Source organism: Carcharhinus amblyrhynchos, chromosome 18 (assembly GCF_965287045.1).
Source record: "Carcharhinus amblyrhynchos chromosome 18, sCarAmb.v2.hapA, whole genome shotgun sequence".
In the NCBI taxonomy this organism is placed as follows: Eukaryota; Metazoa; Chordata; class Chondrichthyes; order Carcharhiniformes; family Carcharhinidae; genus Carcharhinus; species Carcharhinus amblyrhynchos.
Genome location: NC_137341.1, coordinates 40,749,667 through 40,770,902, shown reverse-complemented (window position 1 = coordinate 40,770,902; position 21,236 = coordinate 40,749,667). Strand labels below are relative to the sequence as shown.

At 44.4% G+C, this 21,236-nt stretch overlaps 1 protein-coding gene across 1 annotated transcript in view; it reads left to right on the top strand.

The window, feature by feature from the left end:
* Positions 1 to 1,733: 1,733 nt before the first annotated feature.
* The window catches only part of LOC145354693 (GRB2-related adapter protein-like), a 54,038-nt gene continuing 34,535 nt past the window's right edge, over positions 1,734 to 21,236 (top strand). The window contains exons 1-2 of the mRNA XM_080206135.1: positions 1,734 to 2,020; positions 17,918 to 18,015. Of these exons, the coding sequence (XP_080062261.1) occupies positions 1,943 to 2,020; positions 17,918 to 18,015 (176 nt within the window). The 5' untranslated portion in view covers positions 1,734 to 1,942. The remainder of the gene's footprint in view (positions 2,021 to 17,917; positions 18,016 to 21,236) is intronic.

Below are 21,236 nucleotides of genomic sequence, written 5' to 3'. Positions count from 1 at the left end.
CAGACTCCGCTGCGACATGTGGCAGACAACTCTTCCTGCTTGGAGCAGGAAGTGGTAAAAGATGCATCATACTCAACCTTAGTAATTCTGGTATTGTATTCGCAACCCTGGGATCTTTTATGTCTACCTGAGAGAGCAGATAGGGCCTAACATTAATGTCACCAATACATGGGGGTGGCTTGGGGGTGGCATGGTGACACAGTGGTTAGCCTCACAGCACCAGGGACCCGGGTTCGATTCCTGGCTTGGGTCACTGTCTGTGCGGAGTCTGCACATTCTTCCTGTGTCTGCATGGGTTTTCTCCGGGTGCTCTGGTTTCCTCCCACAGACCAAAGATGTGCAGCTAAGGTGAATTGGTCATGATAAATTCTCCCTCAGTGTACCCAAACAGGTGCTGGATTGTGGTGACTGGAGGATTTTCACAACAACTTCATTGCAGTGTTGCCTACTCGTGACTAATAAACAAACTTTTTAACATGTACATCATATGCACATGTCCAACAGAGATATACAGCACAGAAACAGGTCCCTTAGCTGAACAAATTTCCTAAACTGAACTAATCCCATTTGTCTTTGTTTGGCCTATATCCGTCTAAACCTTTCCCATCTGCATACCTGTCCAAATATCTTCTAAATGTTGTAATTATACCCACCTCTGCCACCTCCTCTGGCAGCTCATTCTATGTCCGCACCACGCTCTGTGTGAAAAAGTTGCCCCTTAGGTATCTTTTAAAGCTTTCCCCTTGTCTTTCTTTATGTTTGCCCCTCTTCACTCTTTCCCCCTACTTTATTCTCCCCTTTCCTTACCTTTTCTCCCCCTTTGCTTCATCTTTCCCCTCTTTTTCTCAATTTTACCTCTCTCTCACCCATCTTTCCCCTCCCCTCACATCTTCATCTGCTACAGCTTAGCCTCTGATTTCAGTTTCTCTGCCATTTGGCCTTTCACACTTTCTATTCTCCCTATGGGCTGCCAGTAGCAGCCTTGTTTTTGTGGCTATGACTCATCTTTCTTTCTCTCACCCTCCAGTATAATTATTTCTCACTTTCCATGCCTTTGCCAAAGGGTCATCTGGACTCCAAACATCAATCTTTTCTCTCCTTTACAGATGCTGCCAGACCTGCTGAGATTTTCCAGCATTTTACTCTTCTCTTTTGGTTTCCGATTCCAGCATCTGCAGTAATTTGCTTTTTATCACACACACACTCCACACATGTACATACAGATACACACATATATGAATGTTTTATATGAAACCAAAATAGAAAATGCTGGAAAATCGCAGAATCTGTAAGGAGAGAAAAGAGCTGACATTTCGAGTCCAGACGACACTTTGTCAAATTTAAATGTTTTATATGCAGGGACGTGCATTGGATCACCAGAGAAAATATTGAATTGTGATTTGAGCTCTGAGGTTGTAAAAGAGAGCAGGAAAAGGAGAGGAAGGCACCTGTGGACTGAATACAGTGTCAGGAGAAGGGAGGAAATAGAAATTGGTGTGATACAAATGGAGCATTTTTAAAAAACAGTGCATCAGGGTTTTGCTTGCAATCAGCAGTGAGAAAGTGCATTTTTAGAAGAAAAATTTACGGCTGGTAAATATTGCAACAATAATGTGACATGAGCTTCCTGTTTGGGTATTGTGTTTGAAGACAGGAGGGAGAAAAAAAAATCCCCCTCTGAGAGGCAGCAGACGGAAATGCTTTTCACCACTCGAGTGATGTGCAGAGAGACTGCGAGAGGGAGCTGGCCAGCTTGTATCTCTCCTCCACCACTGAGCGCTTAGCCTGACTGCAACACTTTAGCCTCGGGAGGCAAGGGAGGCAAAGACAAGGCTGGCATTTAGCGCAAGAGGAGAGGGAAGAATCTGCAGCCTGACCACCGTCACCTGGATTTAACCCCTTCAGGCTCCCCCGAGAAGGGGCAGGAGGACACAGGGTACCCATGGAGGCTGTCGCATTGTACAACTTTGCGGCATCAGCCGCAGACGAGCTCAGCTTCAACAAGGGAGAAACTCTCAAGGTGAGTCCGAGACTGCAAGTCCCTTCCTCAGCGTACGGTCCAGCAATGAAAGCCAAATTACCTTGTAATCTCCTGCTCTCATCATTTTTGGTGCCGTATACAGAGGAACAGGGAGGCCATTCAGTCCTCCCGAGTCTTTTATTATTTATTAATGTCACAAGTAGGCTTACATCAACCGCAATGAAGTTACTGTAAAAATCTCCTAGATGCTACACTGGGCGGCACAGTGGTTAGCACTGCTGCCTCACAGAGCCAGGAACCCAGGTTCAATTCCTCCCTTGGGTCATTGTCTCTGTAGAGTTTGCACATTCTCCCCATGCCTGCGTGGGTTTCCTCTGGGTGCTCTGGTTTCCTCCCCTGGTCCAAAGATGTGCAGGTTCGGTGGATTGCACATGCTAAATTGCTCCTTAGTGTCCCAGGTTTAGGGGGATTAGCGGGGTAAATACTTGGAGTTACGGGGAACAAGTCTGGGTGGGATTTCCCCTTAGTGGCAGGAGCATTATGTGAGGTTACAAAGATAGGGGCTGGATAAGACTGTCATCGGTATAGATTCAATGGGCCAAATGGCCTCATTCTGCACTGTAGGAATTCAATGTTTTTACAGTTCCGGTGCCTGTTCGGGCACATTGAGGGAGAATTTAGCGTGGAAATTGCACCTGACCAGCACATTTTTTGCATGGTGGGAGTCTGTCCTGCCATTCAGTGGGATTATGTCAGATGTGTATTTCAAGTCCATCTACCACCCACAGTTGGTTGTGTAACCCTTAGTGCTCTGAGATCTATTAATCTCAGTCTGAAATTTCTAATTGTCCAACTACCCCTTCCCCTTTGCCTCGAGTTTTTTGTTTTGGCTGGCAGGAGTTCCAGATTTCCTTCCCTTTGTGTGAAGAACTGCTTTCTGACATCATCCCTGAGCAGCCTGGTTCTCATTTCAAGATTCTGTCCCCTTGTTCTGGGCACACACACACCAGCAGCCCCGCACCACTGCACCCCCCACCCCACCCCCCTCGCCTCAGCAGTCTCTGTACGGCTGTGACTTAACTCCCAGCTCTCTAAAACACAAAACTTACAGGATGAATTTTGCACTTGGAAAATTGGTGCGTGAATGCATTGATCTTCACATTTATCGGATTCTGTGCTATAATTGCGCGTGGAGACTTGGTGAATATATTATCTTCCAAAGGCCTGTAAACGGAAGCCAGTCGTTTTGTGATATCCAGATCTATCAGTCCATAGTTAACAGCCACTGGTTGCTTAACTTGGAATTAAACTGTTCTTGCAAGATCTGATTCCCGTTAAATTATGTTTTTCCAATGGGGGCAGCACGGTGGCACAGTGGTTAGCACTGCTGCCTCCCAGTGCCAGGGATCCGGGTTCAATTCTGGCCTCGGATGACTGCTGTCCCTGTGTCAGCGTGGTCTTCCTCCGGGTGCTCCCATTGCCTCCCACACTACAAAGATGTACCTGTTAGGTTGATTGGCTATGCTAAATTGCTCCTTAGTTTCAGGGTAAATGAATAGGATAAATACTAATAGGGGATAATGCTTGGGTGGGATTGTTTTTGGTGTAGGCTTGATGGGCCAAAGGCCTCCTTCTGCACTGTAGGGATTCTATGAATGGTTATTCACTTAAGCCTCAGCTGTCAAGGTAATGACAATCTCGTTTCGCACAATTTTACTTCAGGAAGGGATGTTAAAATTGACGCGTTTCATGTTCTCATTGACTGGCGGGGCTAGGTGGAAGGGTGGAGTGGATAGCCAGAAGCTTATTCCCAGGGTGGGAGTGTCAATTACAAGGGGGCACAGGTTCAAGATGAGAGGGGGAATGTTTGAAGGAGATGTGCTGGGAGAAGTTTCTCATGCAGGGAATGGTGGGTGCCTGGAACGCGCTGCCGGAGGACGTGGTGGAAGCAGACACACTTGCAACATTTAAGAGGCATCTGGATGGGTACATGATTAGGGAGGGATTAGAAGGATGGACTGAGTAGGGACAGAAGGATGTTTTTTAGCTTAATCAGGACATCATGGGCAGCACGGTAGCACAGTGGTTAGCACTGCTGCTTCACGGCTCCAGGGACTTGGGTTTGATTCCCGGCTCGGGTCACTGTCTGTGTGGAGTTTGCACATTCTCCTCGTGACTGCGTGGGTTTGCTCCGGGTGCTCCGGTTTCCTCCCACAGTCCAAAGATGTGCAGGGTAGGTTGATTGGCCATGCTAAAAAATTGCCCCTTAGTGTCCTGGGATGCGTGGGTTAGAGGGATTAATGGGTAAAATATATCGGGATATGGGGGTAGGACTGGGTGGGATTGTGTTCGGTGCAGACTCGATGGGCCGAAGGGCCTCTTTCTGCACTGTAGAGTTCTATGGTTCTATCATGGTTGGCACAGGCTTGGAGGGCCAAATGGCCTGTTCCTTTACTGCACTTTTCTTTGTTCTTTGCCCCTGCTTCTAATTCGTACGTTTTCATGTTGTGTCCATGCCAGTTGGAGCACGAATATGGAACAAAAACATTATTTTCTTGTTTGTTGAATTTGAAAAATGAACCGAGAGTCGTGCCTGATTCTTTCCCAAAATAAAACTAGCCCGCATAAAATAATGCCATGCACCATTTGAGATTGATTACCTCTGCTTGAGCTTATCCTAGCTAAAGGTTCAGCACTTTGTTTTTTAAGTGAGAACTGGCATGTATGATCCTAACAAATGCATCAATCTCAGATGCTAACAGGGTATTTGCATTGAAGCTTGTATAGTCATACAAATTGAGTCAATTAGTTCACCAATAATCTCATGAAAACATCAGATATTCGTGATAGCAGTTCCGTTCAGGATGTATCCATCCACTAACTTGTTCTGGTGTCAGCCCCATCCCATCCATTTGCCACTTAACGTTATTTTTCAAGCTGCAAGTTTTATTTTAACTTAATTCACATTTTTCAAAAGTTAGCAGGAACCAATTTTTTAGATTACAAATCATGGTCTCCAGGACCCAACGATACTATAGTCTCGATTTTAACGCCACCACCCATAAACTTCTTGTGCCCAATGAGATGACGTGAGCGCCGAATGATGGTTAAAATTGGGCACTGTGTCCCCATCTCCATGTTCACATTGTTCTTCTGCCCGCCGCCATTTTAACCCTCAGTTATTGGGGAGGTATCAAAGGCACTCAGTTAAGGGCCTCATAAATATTGGGGTCTGATTACATTGCAAAGCACAAGTAGTTTGATTTATCAAGCTCAGAAGAGGAAAAGGAAGACTTGCATTTATAAAGCCCTTTTCATAACAACCCAGCATCTTAAAAAGTGTTTCCCAGCCAATGAATTTCTTTCCAAGTGTGGTCACTACTATAATGCAGGAAAAGGAGGAACTATACAATAGAAGAGACCTTCCTGTACTGTATGGTTGAGGTGACATCTCATTCTAGGCTTTGCCTCCCCACTCCTGCTGGGTAATCACCCACAGCAACTTACAATGATATAGCATCTTTAGTCCAGCAAAATGACTCCCAAGTCACGACACGGGGGTGTTATCGAACAGGGTTTAACACTGAGCCACCATTGGGGATATTAAGACATTGGGAAAAAGGTAGGTTTTAAAGAGTGTCTTAAAATCGGAGAGAGGGTAGGAGAGGAGAGTGGATGGCATGGTGGCACAATGGTTAGCATTGCTGTCTCACAGTGCCAGGAACCTGGGTTCAATTCCAACCTTGGATCACTGTGTAGAGGTTGCTCATTCTCTCCGTGTTTGTGTGAGTTTCCCCCGGGTGCACCGGTTTCCTCCCACAGTCGAAAGATGTGCAGGTGAGGGGTGAATTGGCCAAGCTAAATTGCCCCTTCGTGTCCCAAGATATGTAGATTAGCTGGATTAGTGGGTAAATGTGCAAGGTTGCAGGGAGAAGAGGGGAGGGCCTGGGTGAAGTGTTCTTTCGGAGAGTCAGTGCCGACTCAGTGGGCTGATTGACTACTTCCTGCGCTGTAGGGGGTTCTGTGGTTCTATGGAGAGAAGTTCAAGGAATATCAGTAGCTGGGAAACGAAAGTATGGGAGAAGCCAGAAATGGAATAGCACAGATTTATGAGTTTTATGGCTGAGGGATTTACAGAGTTGGGGAGTGGCGAATCCACAGAGGGATTTGTAAACAAAGGTGAGAACTTTAAAATCAAGGTGTTGCCAGATAGGGAGTCAAAAGTAGATCAGCAAGCACATGGATAATGGGTGAATGGGATCTGTTAGGATGCAGCCAGCTGAATTTTGAATGAGTACGAGAGTACAGGGTGGTGAAAGTGCGGCACTGGAGAATCAGGAAGGTTGTTAATTTGAGCCGAGAAACTAAGGGGCAGATTTTCCCGTTCCATTGCCAGGGGAATCCTAGCACGCGAGGTGTGGACCGTGGAATGATCTGTTGACTTCGGGCAGGATTTTCCAGTTTTGGGCTGGGCGCAGCCAGAAAATCTGGCCTGAAGACTGTAATGGATGGTTTGTTATATCCTGTGGTTAAAGATAACATTTTTTTGAATGGGTTTAGATTTTTTTTAAAATAAGATCTGAAATTAAGGCAATCACACCAAAATGGGTTGCAAAGAAGTCCACGGGCAGAAATGATTAACGTAACACAGGCAATCACTTACAAACTGTCAATCCATATTTGCGTGGAAGATCAAATTCCAGAATTACCCATCCTTCTGAACTAGGGTGGCAGGGTTAGCACTGCTACCTCACAGAGCCAGGGATCCGGGTTCGATTCCCGGCTTGGGTCACTGCCTACGCATGGCCTGTGTGTTCTCTCTGTGTCTGCATGGGTTTCCTCCATGTGCTCCAGGTTCCTCCCACGGTCTGAAGATTTGCAGATTAGATGGGTTGGCCATGCTAAATTGCCGCATAGTGTCAGGGGGACTAGCTAGGGTTATTGCATGGGGATAGGGCCTGTATCAGTACAGACTCAATGGGCTGAGTGGCCTCCTTCTGCACTGTAGGATTCAGTGAATCCATAATAGAATAAAGAATGAATTTCTTTCTCTCTTGCTAACTTTCTTCCTTCAATCTCCTAAGGCGCAGAATCCTTGTAGGGGCACAGAGTGGCCTATTATCCTATAGTGCCTTATTTGAATGGCCATTGTTGGATACCTGTTGGTGGTTAGAATATGATCACCAGTATTCATTGTGTAGTAGCAGCTCCCACACTGGTTGATTAATGGTAGCACTGGGTAGCAGGCTCAGGAAGTCGTTGGTAGTGCTGGTTGGAGAGAGGACGCAGTAAAGATTGCGGTTTTTGCCTTGTGGGGTGGGGCGGGGAAGTATTTGCATTCATGTAGTGCCTTTATGACCTTGGCACCCATCCAAAGCACTTCCAATAAATCTATTCAAAACATAGTCACTGCTACAATGTAGGAAATGCAGCAGCCAATTTGTGCACAGCAAGCCCCCACAAGCAACAGTGAGGTAATTAATTGGATAATCTTTTTTAGCGATGAACCCTGATAGGGTAAATATTGACTGCAATTGCACCAGTAGGAAGTGTCCTGCCTTTCACCAAGATAGTGACATGGGAGCTTTTCTGTTCACTTGAGAGGTGCAATCAGAGTCTCAATTTAACATCCCATCCGATAGCTGACACTTTGGGAGGCATCGGACTCCAATTTTATGCTCGAGTTCCTGGAGTGGGGCTCTCTTGGTATGTTTTAGAAGTCTACCCCCTGAGCTGGGGCTGTAATGAAGACAATGATGTTTGGCTGTTTGAACTGTAAAAATGTTGTTTCAGGCACAAAGGCCTGATGTTACACACAGAGCACTTCACACTTTGGGCCCCATAATTGTCGTAACCCCAGCGAACAAGATTCAGTTTTCATAGAATCATAGAATCCCTATCATTCGGCCCATCAAGCCTGCACCCAATCCCACCCAATCCCTATCCCCATAAGTCCATGTATTTACCCTGCTAATCCCCCTAACCTACCCATCTTGGGACACCAAGGGGCAACTTAGCATGGCCAATCCACCTAACCTGCACATCTTAGATCATATATCATGGATCATGGAATCCTAAAGGGCAGAAGGGGGCCATTCAGCCCAACGAGGTGGCACCAAGAACAATCCCTGTAAACCCATGTATTTACACTACTAATGCCCCTAATCTACACATCTTGGGACACCAAGCAGCAATTTAGCACGGCCAATCTACCTAACCTGCACATCTTTGGAGTGTGGGAGGAAACTTGAACACCCGGACGAAATCCACGCAGGCATGGGGAGAACGTGCAAACTCCACGCAGATGTTCCTCACATTGCAGCTATATTATGTTACGAAACCTTTGTGGTTCATTGCTTTGGACTGCTGAAGGCGAAGTTCAGCTAATTGCAAGACTGAAAGTCTTGATTTCAGTCATGCTGTTGCCAAACTCCTAGGCTGCTACTCCACCACAAGGATACTTACTTATTACCAGGTGACAAGGGAATTGACAATTTGCATTAGGTCAGAAGTATGATCAGGCCTTAGGCTTTCCTCTTTGGCACATAGATCATTCCCTGGGACCTCAATTAGGCCCAGACCTGGAATTCTCCAATTTTCTATTCAATTTAGATTCCTAATCAGAGGATCAGATGTTCAGATCGAAGTTTCCCAAAAATGTGTCACTTTTGGTGCAGGAAATGACAAAGCCTTGGAATAAGGGACTCTCTGTCAGCTGAAGGAGCAAATGTGTCAGAGGCTGGTGGGTAGGGAGATGAGTAATTTCAAGGGAATCATGAGGTAAAATAATGAAAATATTCACACATACCTGTTAGAGTAGGGGCGAAAAAGCTTTTGTATTTTTCCTCGGAATGTTAGTGAGCGCTCAGCACCATACTGCATGCTCAGAATCATCAAATTGTGCAGAGGGAGGCCATTCAGTCCATCGAGTCTTCAGCAACAACAATCTCACCCACACCCTATCTCCATAACCCCAGATGTTTACACTGCTAACCCCCTGAGACGAAGGGGTAATTTAGTGTGGCCAATCTGCCAAACCCACACATTTTTGGAGTGTGGGAGGAGTATAGGAGGCATGGTTAGTAAGTTTGCAGATGACACCAAGATTGGTGGCATAGTGGACAGTGAAGGAAGTTACCTCCAATTGCAATGGGATCTTGATCAATTGGGCCAGTGGGCTGATGAATGGCAGATGGAATTTAATTTAGACAAATGCGAGGTGATGCATTTTGGTAGATTGAACCAGGGCAAGACATACTAAGTTAATACAAAACAAACAAAGAACAAAGAACAACCCAGGACGGGAAACAGGCCCTTCGGCCCAACGAGCCCGCGCTGCTGCATCTTCCTACACCTAACCTGCCCTGTGTGTATGTGAGTGGAACCCCTAATGTAGCCAGATTCAGGGGAGAATAGTGTCAATTTGGTACACCAATCAGCCTAAGAGCACATCTTTCGGGTGTGGGAGGAAACCGGAGCGCCTGGAGGAAACCCACACAACCACAGGGAGAATGCGCAAACTCCCACAGACACAGGCCCAAATCCATGTATCTGCACAGCCAGCAGTGATAGTCACTGACCTGGTGTGGTAGGGTGTTGGGGAGAGTTACAGAACAAAGAGATCTAGGTGTACATGTTCATAGCTCCTTGAAAGTGGAGTTACAGGTGGACAGAATGGTGAAGAAGGCATTTGGCATGCTTGGTTTCATCGGTCAGAACATTGAATACAAGAGTTGGCACATCTTGTTGAAGTTGTACAAGACATTGGTAGGGCCACACTTGGAATACTGTGTGAAGTTCTGGTCACTGTATTATAGAAAGGATATTATTAAACTAGAAAGAGTTCAGAAAAGATTTACTAGGATATTACCGGGACTTGATGGATTGAGTTATAAGGAGAGGCTGGATAGATTGGGACTATTTCTCTGGAGCATAGGAGGCTGAGGGGTGATTTTACGGAGGTCTATAAAATAATACGGGGCACAGATCAGCTAGATAGTCAATATATTTTCACAAAGGTAGGGCAGTCTAAAACGAGAGGGTTTAAGGTGAGAGGGAAGAGACACAGAAGTGTCCAGAGGGGCAATTTCTTCACACAGAGGATGGTGAGTGTCTGGAACAAGCTGCCAGAGGTAGTAGTAGAGGCAGGTACAAATTTATCTTTTAAAAAGCATTTAGCTAGTGACATGGGTACGATGGGTATAGAGGGATATGGGCCAAATGCAAGCAATTGGGATTAGCTTAGGGGTTTAAACAAAAGGGCAGCATGGACAATTTGGGTTGAAGGGTCTGTTTCCATGCTGTAAACCTCTATGACCCTAAACAGGAGCACCCGGAGGAAAACCATACACACATGGCGAGAGTGTGCAACCTGCACACAGACAGTCCCCCCAGGGTAGAATCAAACCCAGGTTCCTGGTGCTGTGAGGCAGCAGTGCTAACCAGTGTACCATCCTGATCTTATGGGGAAACCCAGTTACAGTTATTTCTGAAGAAAACTCAAACAGCAACTTGCTTTTTTATGTCCTCTTTCACACTGCCGAAAGACTTCTCAATTGGAAAGGAAAAGCAAAGCTTGCAATAGATCAAACGATGTCCAGTGTACTTGTTGCATATTTTAAGGGGTACTTTCTCGAAGGGAATGTGTTTGCAAATCTTTTGGTACAGAGCTAAAAGCTAAGCCCCCTTCAATTCTGGCGCCCTCCCCCATCCTTCAATCCTTCCTCTCCTTCTTCCACCCTCATCTCATCTGCTTCCATCCTCTCCTTCCTCTTCCACCTCCTAACCCTCCTTCCATCTTCTCTTCTTCCACCTTCATGCGTGCCTCCTTCCATAATTCTCCTGCTCCTTCTGCTCTGTTATATCTCTCTCTACTTTCCCCTGTCTCCTTTCTCCTTCCCTCCCCTCTTCTGCCCTCCTTTCAATCTACCACCTCCTCCTTCCAAACTACCTCCTCTTCCTTCCACCCTCCAACAATCTCACATTTAGGGGTGTAGATGTGATAGGGTTTTGGTTTTGGGATGGCAGTCAGATGTACCTTTCATTCTTCTTCAGCTATTGAGTCCAAGGACTGAGCCCCACCGAGCTTACCGGCAAGCATCAATGTCTCATGCTGTAATTTGAATGTGAGACCTACACTTTCCAAAGGCTGATGCAATGGTGGAGCAATCCCACTAGCCTCATGTGCGTGGTGATATTTGATAATAGAATTTCACTGCATCATGGAGAGACTAACTTCATCAGGAACATTTTGTAACATAGTTCCCCCACTTAGAGGTGCTGAATCAAAGTGCCCTGACTCTAATGCCTCAAGTGGAGTCATAGATATCTGGGGCTCAAATTCGAGAGTTTAGTTTGATTTTGTTTAGTTTTGCCATGAAGTTTTTTTTTCATGCCGAGAATTGGTTAGAACGAGGACTGTTCTACAACATAGACTAGTAGAGACAGATAACATTGATTGTGATATTATTGTCACATGTATTAGTATACAATGAAAAGTATTACTTCTTGCGCACTATACAGACAAAGCATAGCTTATGTAGAGAAGGAAAGGAGACTGTGCAGAATGTAGTGTTACAGTCATAGCTAAGGTGTAGAGAAAGACCAACTTAATATCAGGTAGGTTCATTCAAAAGTCTGATGGCAACAGGGAAGAAGCTGTTCTTGAGTCGGTTGGTACGCGACCTCAGACTTTTGTATCTTTTTCCTGATGGAAGAAGGTGAAAGAGTGTATGTCCAGAGTATGCTGGCTGCTTTTCCAAGACAGCGGGAAGTGTAGAGAGAGTCAATGGATGGGACGCTGGTTTGCTTGGTGGACTGGGCTTCATCCACCACCCTTTTTAGTTTCTTATGCGTTAAACGGGCAGTAAGATAAAGATGAGGAAGAGGGCATTAGAAGGATATGCAACTAAGTTGAGATAAAGTAGGCTGGGAAGAGGATTATGTGTGGCATAATATGGTAGAATTTTTTGTCAAGGTGGATAGTGATGTAGTTGATTCTGAGACCAGGGCCTTGAATCTCAATAAAGGTAACTATGATAGTATGAAGAATGAATTGGCCACAATGGAAACATTACTGAAAGGAAAGACAGTGGACAGGTAATGGCAGGCATTTAAAGAACGAATCATAGAACCCTACAGTGCAGAAAGAGGCCCTTCGGCCCATCGAGTCTGCACCGAACATAATCCCACCCAGGCCCTACCCCCATATCCCTACATATTATACCCACTAATCCCTCTAACCTACATATCCCTGGACACGAAGGGGTAATTTCTTAGCATGGCCAATCAACCTAACCCCACACATCTTTGGACTGTGGGAAGAAACCGGAATACCCGGAGGAAACCCACACAGACATGAGGAGAATGTGCAAACTCCACACAGACAGTGACCCGAGCCGGGAATCGAACCCAGGGCCCTGGAGCTATGAAGCAGCAGTGCTAACCACTGTGCTACCATGCTGCCCCCACTGTGCTAGGTGAACTCCAGAACTGGTGAACTCCAGAAATTGTTTATTCCTGTTTGGCGCAAGAGTGAAAAGGGAATTGTGGGCCCACCATGGCTTACAAAGGAAATTAGAGATAGCATCAAATTCAGGGAAGAAGCATACAAATTGGCGAGAAAAAGCAATAGGCCTGAGGGTTGGGAGCAGTTTAAAATTCAGCAAAAGAGGACCAAGCAATTGATTAGGAAGGGAAAATAGAGTATGAAAGTAAGCTAATTGGGAACATAAAAACTGTTATAAAAGTTCATATAGAAATGTAAAGAGAAAAAGATTGACAAAAACAAATGTAGGCCTCTTACTATCAGAATTGCGAGAATTCATAACAGGGAATATAGAAATGGCTGAGGTATTAAATTTGTACTTTGCTCCAGTCTTCACAAAGGAAGACATGAATAATGTGCAGGAAGCGCTGAGAGAAACTTGTTTCTGTGAGGAGCTGAAGGAAATCAGCATGAGTGGAGAAATGGTTTGGGGGAAATTGATGGGATTGAAGGTGGATAAATCTCCAAGCCCTAATAATCTTAATCCCAGAGTACTTAAGGAAGTGGCCCTGGATATAATAGATCTATTGGTGATTTTCCAAAATTCTTTGGACTCTGGAATAGTTCCTACAGATTGGTGGGTAGCTAATGGGAGCCTGTTTTGCAAAAAGGGAGATAGAGAGAAGACAGGGAACTGTAAACTAATGAGCCTAATGTCGGTACAGGGGAAGTTGCTAGAGTCAAGATTTCATAACTTAGCATTTGGAAGGCAGTGATATAATCAGACAAAGTCAGCAATGGATTTAAAAAAGTGAAATTATGTTTGTCAAATCTGTTGGAATGTTTTGAGGATGTAATTTTGAGGATGTAACTAGTAGAGTTCACTGGGGAGAACCAGTGGATTTGGTTTATTCAGAAGGCTTTTGACAAGGTCTCACACAGCAGGATATTATGTAAAGTTAAAACACATGGGATTGTGGGTAATGTCTTGAGGTGGATAGAAAGCTGGTTAGCAGATAAGAAGCAAAGAGTTGGCAAAAATAGGTCTTTTACTGATTGGCAGTCAGTGATGAGTGGGGATCCGCAGGGATCTGTACTAGGACCACAACCGTTCACATTATATATTAATGATTTGGAAGAGGGAGCTGAATATTTTATCTCCAAATTTTCAGGTGATACAAAGTTGGGTGGGAGGGTGAGCTGTGAGAAGGATGCACTGCTGCTTCAGTGTGATTTGGACAGACTGAGTATATGGGTGTATGCATGGTAGATGCAGTATAACATGGATAAATGTGAGGTTATCCACTTTGGTAGCAATAATAGGAAGACAGATTATTACCTGAATGGGTATAAATTGAAAGAGGTGGATGTTCAACGAGACCTTGGAATTCTCGTGCATCAGTCGCTGAAAATAAGCATGCAGATACAGCAAACAGTAAAGAAGGCAAATGGTGTGTTGGCCTTCGTAGTGAGAGGATTTAAATATAGGGTTCGGGATGTTTCGCTGCAATTGTTTAGGGCATCGAGGCCAATGGGATCAGAGTAAGAATCAAAGAAAGGTTCTATCAGTTACCTCATTGATTCTCAATGCCTGTCCCTACTTCAAATACTGTAAACAGTTTTGGTCCCCTTATCTAAGGAGAGATATGCTGTCATTGGAGGCAGTCTAGAGAAGGTTCACTATGTTGATCCCAGCTTTGGAGGGATTTTCTTATGAGGAGGGGTTGAGTTGGTTGGGCTTGTACTCATTGGAGTTTAGAAAAATGAGAGGTGACCTTATTGAGACATATATGGTTCTCAGTGGGCTTGAGAGGGTAGATGCTGAAAGAGTGGGAGAGTCTAGGACCAGAGGGGATAATCTCAGAGTAAGGGTTTGCCCATTTGAGCCTGAGGTGAGGAGGAATTTCTCCCCTTAGAGGGTAATCAATTTGTAGTATTCTTTATCTCAGAGGACTGTAGAAACTGGGTCATTAAGTATTTTCAAGGCAGAGAAAGACCAATTTTTAATCGCTAAGGGAATCAAGGGTTATGGAGATAAGGTGGGAAAGTGGTGCTAAGATCAGTTATTATCTCATTGAATGGTGGAGCAAGTCCAATGGGCCGAATAGCCTACTTTCACTTGCAAGTATTATAGCATCATAGAGTCATAGAACACCTACAGTGCAGAAGAGGCCGTTTGGTCCATTTGGTCTGTACCAACTGTCTGACAGACTATTTTACCGACCTAGGCCTTCTCCCTCGGCCTATCCCGATAACCCCACACATTTCCCAGGGCTAATCCATCTCACCTGTACATCTTGGGACAATCTAAGGGACAAGTTAGCATGTTGATCTTATGGATGATAGGAAATGTGAACCACCGCTGGGAAGTAACAAAAATTGGCACGGATGGTAAGGGATTTCAGACATCACGTTGATCCTACCCAGCCATCCCACTGCAGAAATTTGCCAAACAACTTGCAGAGCCAGAGCGTCATGTGCTGCAACATTGTTTTTCTGGACCCTGTACAAAGAGATACTGACCACCTGCATCTTGAGAACTAAGCATCAACCATCAACAGCCAACTACCGCACTTCCTACTCCCACTGAGGAAGCAACGAGATGAAGTCTCGGAGTTAAATAATGAAAGATATGTGCCATACACTTGCATAAAGGAAAATCACTCAGAACAATGTTTGCTTTCTGGCATTGAGAGCTTCCGATGGAAGCTGAACACCTTTAGACCTCACTATACCAAGGAGCTTAAGATGGAATATTGGGTGGCACAGTGGTTAGCACTGTGCCTCGTAGCATCTGGGACCTAGGTTCGATTCCCAGCTTGGGTCACTGTCCTTGTGAAGTTTGCACGTTCTTCCTGTGTCTGCATGGGTTTCCTCTGGGTGCTCTGGTTTCCTCCCACAAAGATGTGCTAGTTAGGTTGATTGACTATGCTTGATTGACCGTACTGTCAGGGGGATTAGCAGGGTAAATATGTGATGTTATGGGAATAAGACCTGGATGGGATTGTGTTTGGTGCAGACTCGATGGGCTGAATGGCCTCCTTCTGCACTGTAAGGATTCTATGATCATTGCAGCTGTGTCTGGAGACTTCACTGGGCACAATGAGATAGCAACAACATGAGGAGGCAATGGCCTAGTGGTATTATTGCTAGACCATTAATCCAGAAATCCAGCTAATGATCTGGGGACCCAGGTTTGAATCCCGCCACAGCAGATGGTGGAATTTGAATTCAATGAAAATATCTGGAATTAAAAATCTACTGATGACCGTGAAACCATTGTTGATTGTCAGAAAAACCCATCTGGTTCATTAATGTCCTTTAGGGAAGGAAATCTGCCGTCCTTACCTGGTTGACTCTCAACTGCCCTCAGGCAACTAGAGATGAGCAATAACTGCTAGCCAGACAGTGATACCTGTGTCCCATGAATGAATTAAAAACGATGGGCTGGCTTCCTGCAATGTGTGCTACAATCACATCATAATGTTTTGATCCAGTTTACTGAGCTGTGAACATGGCTATGCATGAATAGAAATTTGAATGGAAGTAGGCAGCTAGAAATGGCAGACCTGTTACATATATTATTGCCTTCATTGTAAAGGGGGGGTCGATTAGTTCAGTTGGCTGGATGGTTGGCTCGTGATGTGGAACAATCGCAACAGTGTGCATTCGATTTCCATACCAGCTGAGGTTATCCATGATGGTCCCACCTTCTCAACCTTGCCTCATGCCTTAGATGTGGCGATCCCCTGTCATCTCGCTCTCAAAAAGGGGTGAGCAGCCTATGATCCTCGGGGACTATGGTGACCTTCATTCCACTGTAGAGCAAGAGGACGAAATTGGCAGCTCTACAATGGAAGCCAAAAGGGGAGGAGCTTATTGAACTTGGTAATGGAGAAAGTAATGGGACTTAAGTTAGACAATTTTGCAGGACTTTCTGACTTTTACTGTAGGGTATTAAAAGAAATTGGTGAGGAAGATGGAGCTGCAGTGATCATAATATTTTAAAGCTTACTCGTTTTGAAGGATTGGAAGATTGCAACATATCATGTCATTGTTTAGAGAAGAATGGACATGTAAACCAGGAAGTGACAGTCGTGACAATCTGCTATGACATGGGAAGTTTCAATTTGTCAAGGGTAATTGAATTCTTTGACAAGTCTAATCATTTTCCAACCAGAAAACACAGGGTTTGGCAAAACAGTGACCAGAAATGCAAACCATTTTTGGAAGATAAATAGGTTAATGGACTTTTTCAACAGGTGGTAAAGATCATCAATTGTCTCACATTTAACCGCAGTTTGGGAGAAAAATGAGGAAGCAATCTGAAGGCAAACATACTGTTTGCTGCGTACAGGAAACCTGAAATAAAAGCAGCAAATTCTGGAATTACTCAACAGCTCTGGTGGAAGCTGTTCTGATGCGTAAAAATCTTTGGTCTGAACAGTCAATCCTTCTTCTCTCTCCACAGACCCTGTGGCAGAACTATCGAGTATTTTCATATTTTCTGTTTTTATTTCACAGTCGGAAGGAGTAGATGTACAGAGGATGTTTGAGGCTCAAATACAACATCCTCTGACATAGCCAGAGAAGTGCCAGATGTGAATTTTCTAAATCAGAGCAGAGTACAGAAGTAAAATGTAATCAGAAATGTGCAAGAGAAACACTGATTAAGCTGTGGTTAAGAAATAGACTGCTCATATAGGTAGGACATTGAGGCCAGTCAGAGTGCTGTATATAGATTCATCAGTGTGTGGAAACCATAGATAGATAGATTTAGCAGTGAAGGGTTCAATACAGATCTTAAGAGAATGAATACAGGAAGACAGTTGTGGTGTCAGTAACAGAGGTCCCTCAGTCTAAAACCATCATAGACAGTGAAGGCATGAGATGTTGAAAGAAAGAACATAGCATCATAGAATCACTACAATGTAGGAAGGGGCCATTCAGCCCATTGACTCTTGGGCAGAGCATTCCCCCAAACCCTATCCCCGAAATCACACGTATTAAACCCATTAATTCCCCTAACCCACACATCCTGGGACACTAAGGGGCAATTTAGCACGGGCAATCCACCTAACATGCACATACATCTCGGGCGTGTGAGAGGAAATTGGAACATCCGGAGGAAAGCCACGCAGACATAGGGAAAATGAGCAAACTTCACACAGTCACCCATAAGGCCGCAATTGAACCCAGATCCCTGGAGCTGCGAGGCAGCAGTGATAACGGCTGTGTCGCCCATAAAAAGCACGAAAGTTGACAGTAGCACTACCTCACACAATGCCACCTGTATGTGGGGCATACAGCATTTGTTTTGTGTTATTGATACCAATTTTATAGATACCTTCTGACACTTGGTAGGCTATCCACAGAGAATGGTTGATACAGGGACTATTCCATCCTTTAGTGGTTTAATTTCCTCAATAACGTTAACATCTCTCTTTCAGGTGCTTAACATGGAGGATGATCCAAACTGGTATAAAGCGGAATTACGTGGGCAAGAAGGCTTTGTTCCTAAGAATTACATTAAAGTGAAACCACACGAGTGAGTATCCTCTGGTAATTGAACTTCTATGTATTGAATTTCCTGAAATGATCTGCTCTGCAGAAGCATGACTGCAGCAAAATAGGATTCTATTCTTAGCTGAAGCCGCAGACAGGGTTTTACAATTAGTCTCAATGTGATGGGGAAAGAATATTTCAATAGACATCTTGGCACTGGGATAGTTTGAATGGTTGGATGATCTTCCCTGGAAGGGTGACACGGTAGCACGGTGGTTAGCATTGCTGCCTCACCACACCAGGGATCCGGGTTCAATTCTGGCCTTGGGTGAGTGTTCTCCCCATGTCTGCATGGGTTTCCTCTGGGTGTTCCAGTTTCCTCCCACAGTCCAAAGATGTGCAGGTTAGGGAGATTGGCCATGCTAAATTGCCCATTATTATCCTAAGATGTGTCGATTGGGGGATTAGCCATGGTGTTTGTGTGGGGTTATGAGACTACGATGGGGGAGAGGGCTAAGGTAAGATACTCTGTCAGAGAGTCAGTGAAGTCTTGATGAGCCAAATGCCCTCTGTCTGTACTGCAGAGAAGCTATGATTGAATGCACAATGGGCCAGAAGTCGGGTCCCAGCCATGAATTGGTACCTCACACTGAAAGGGAAACATCTTATTGAATGATATATAAAGAAGATAACTTGCTGGCAAGAAGAAGTACCTTGCCTTGTTACTTGCACTCTTGCTGTTTGAAGGTCAGACATTGCGGAGAATAATGAAGAGTTGAATTTGTATGTATAAACTTGGCATTTTAAGTTTTTCACACTCTTTTCCACTTCTTGTGAGTGACATTCCAGTGTTCTCATCAGTTCTTGTTTTCCCTTAACAAACTCATCATTGCTATGTGAAAGTTGATTCTATATATTGATCAGCTTTTCCTTGGCATAGTATAATTCTCAGTGTTATCCTTCAAACTCACTTTTTGTTGTTACGGTTTTGCCAATAGTTCTTGTAACACCTCACACTCTTGTTAAGACCCAGGTTAGAAACTCCAAGGTATTTAATGAAATTAGCCTAGACTCTAAGTTTTACACTTGATTCAGGCATTGGTATGATTCAAATTACCCACTCAGAAGCTTTTATCAAACAAAGTTTAGTTAGAAACACAGAATATAACAAAAAGAGTTAGGGTAACTTCTACTAATTGCAACACTTAAACGTGACACAGTATAACTCTTAATGGCTAGCTATCTCTTTTGTTCCAATTCAAAAACAATACCTCATAGGCATACAGCCTTCTTCAGAATTCGTTAGCATTAAAACCATCATGCTCACTGATAGAAGATTTCCAGCATTTAACACTTACAGACATAAATCCAAATAGCCATTTTCAGAGAAAGATATATCGTAAAGGCAGCAAAACAGTTAAGCAAGTCTAGTCTCTGGCAGCTTCCAGTCTTCAGACTTCAGAGGCAGGAAAGCATAATCATAGAATCATAGAAAAACTACAGCACAACCAGGCCCTTCGGCCCACAAATTGCGCCGATCTTATCTCTACCTACTAGGCCTACCTATAACCCTCAATCCTATTAAGTCCCATGTACTCATCCAGAAGCCTCTTAAAAGACCCTATCGAGTTTGCCTCCACCACCACCAACGGCAGCTGACTCCACTCACCGGTGAAAAATTTACCCCGACATCTCCTCTGTACCTACTCCCAGCACCTTAAACCTGTGTCCTCTTGTGGCAGTCATTTCAGCCCTGGGGAAAAGCCTCTGAGAGTCCACCTGATCAATACCTCTCATCATCTTAGAGGTGTATATCAGGTCCCCTCTCATCCTTTGTCTCTCTAAGGAGAAAAGATTGAGCTCTCTCAACCTATCCTCATAAGGCATGCCACCCAACCCAGGTAATATCCTTGTAAATCTTGGTCCTGCACCCTTTTAATGGCTTCCACATCCTTCCTGTAATGAGGTGACCAGAACTGAGCACAGTACTCCAAGTGGGGTCTGACCAGGGTCTTATACAGCTGCAGCATTATCTCCCGACTCCTAAACTCAATTCCTCGATTGATGAAGACCAGTACGCCATACACCTTCTTAACCACATCCTCTACGTGCGAAGCCAGTTTGAAAGTCCTATGAACCCGAACCCCAAGATCCTTCTGATCTTCCACACTGCCAAGAGTCTTACCCTTAATATTATACTCCTTCATCCCATTTGACTTGCCAAAATGTACCACTACACACTTATCTGGGTTGAGGTCCATCTCTCTTTACAGCTTCCAAAAACACATCTGAGAAACTAAGCTGGAATTCTCTTTAAAAACAAGCAGTCCCCAGTCATATAACCTGACCTGTCAATTATCATTATCAATCTCTACTCTGCAATTCCAGGGGAACATTGAAACAACAGAGCAGTACATTAATTTAGATTAAAACAAACACAATGTCAATCATACTGCTATCTTAACAATAAAGGACACCAGTTATAGACAACATGGCTCTGACAAAATGCCAGGAACTGCTGAAAACACCCTGTGGAGAAGCATGATTAAAATATATTTCTTAAAGGCACAGAATCATCACATTCTTGAATAAAAATTGTTATCTTTGTTTACTATTCTATGTTCTTGATGTTGTCTCTTTATTTTTTTTTGGAGATTTAATATTCTTCAAAGATTTTTTCCAAATGGGTAACAGTTTCTTTCGGTGTTGCAGTCACTTCCTTGGACCTCTTGGCTTCCTTTTGGAATACATTCCTCAGTCTCCTCTGAAACCTGGTTGTCTGCTCTTTCAGAGTGGCATTCAATTCATTTTGTTTCATAAGAATATAAACCATAAGAAATAGGAGCAGGAGTAGGCCATCTAGCCCTTCGAGCCTGCCCCGCCATTCAATAAGATCATGGCTGATCTGTCGTGGCTCAGTTCCACATTCCCGCCCTCTCCCCATAACCCTTAATCCCTTCTCTTATCAAAAACCCATCAACCCGCGTCTTAAAAATTTAACGAGGTAGCCTCCACCACTTCAACGGGCAGAGAATTCCAGAGATTCACCACCCTTTGAGTGAAGAAGTTCCTCCTCAACTCCGTTCTAAACCGCCCCCCCTTTATCTTGAGGCTATGCCCCCTAGTCCTACTGTCCTTTCTGAGCGGGAAGAGTCTCTCCACCTCTATCCTATCCATCCCATTCATCATCTTATATGTCTCAATGAGATCTCCCCTCATTCTTCTAAACTCTAACGAGTACAAGCCTAGTTTATTCAGCCTCTC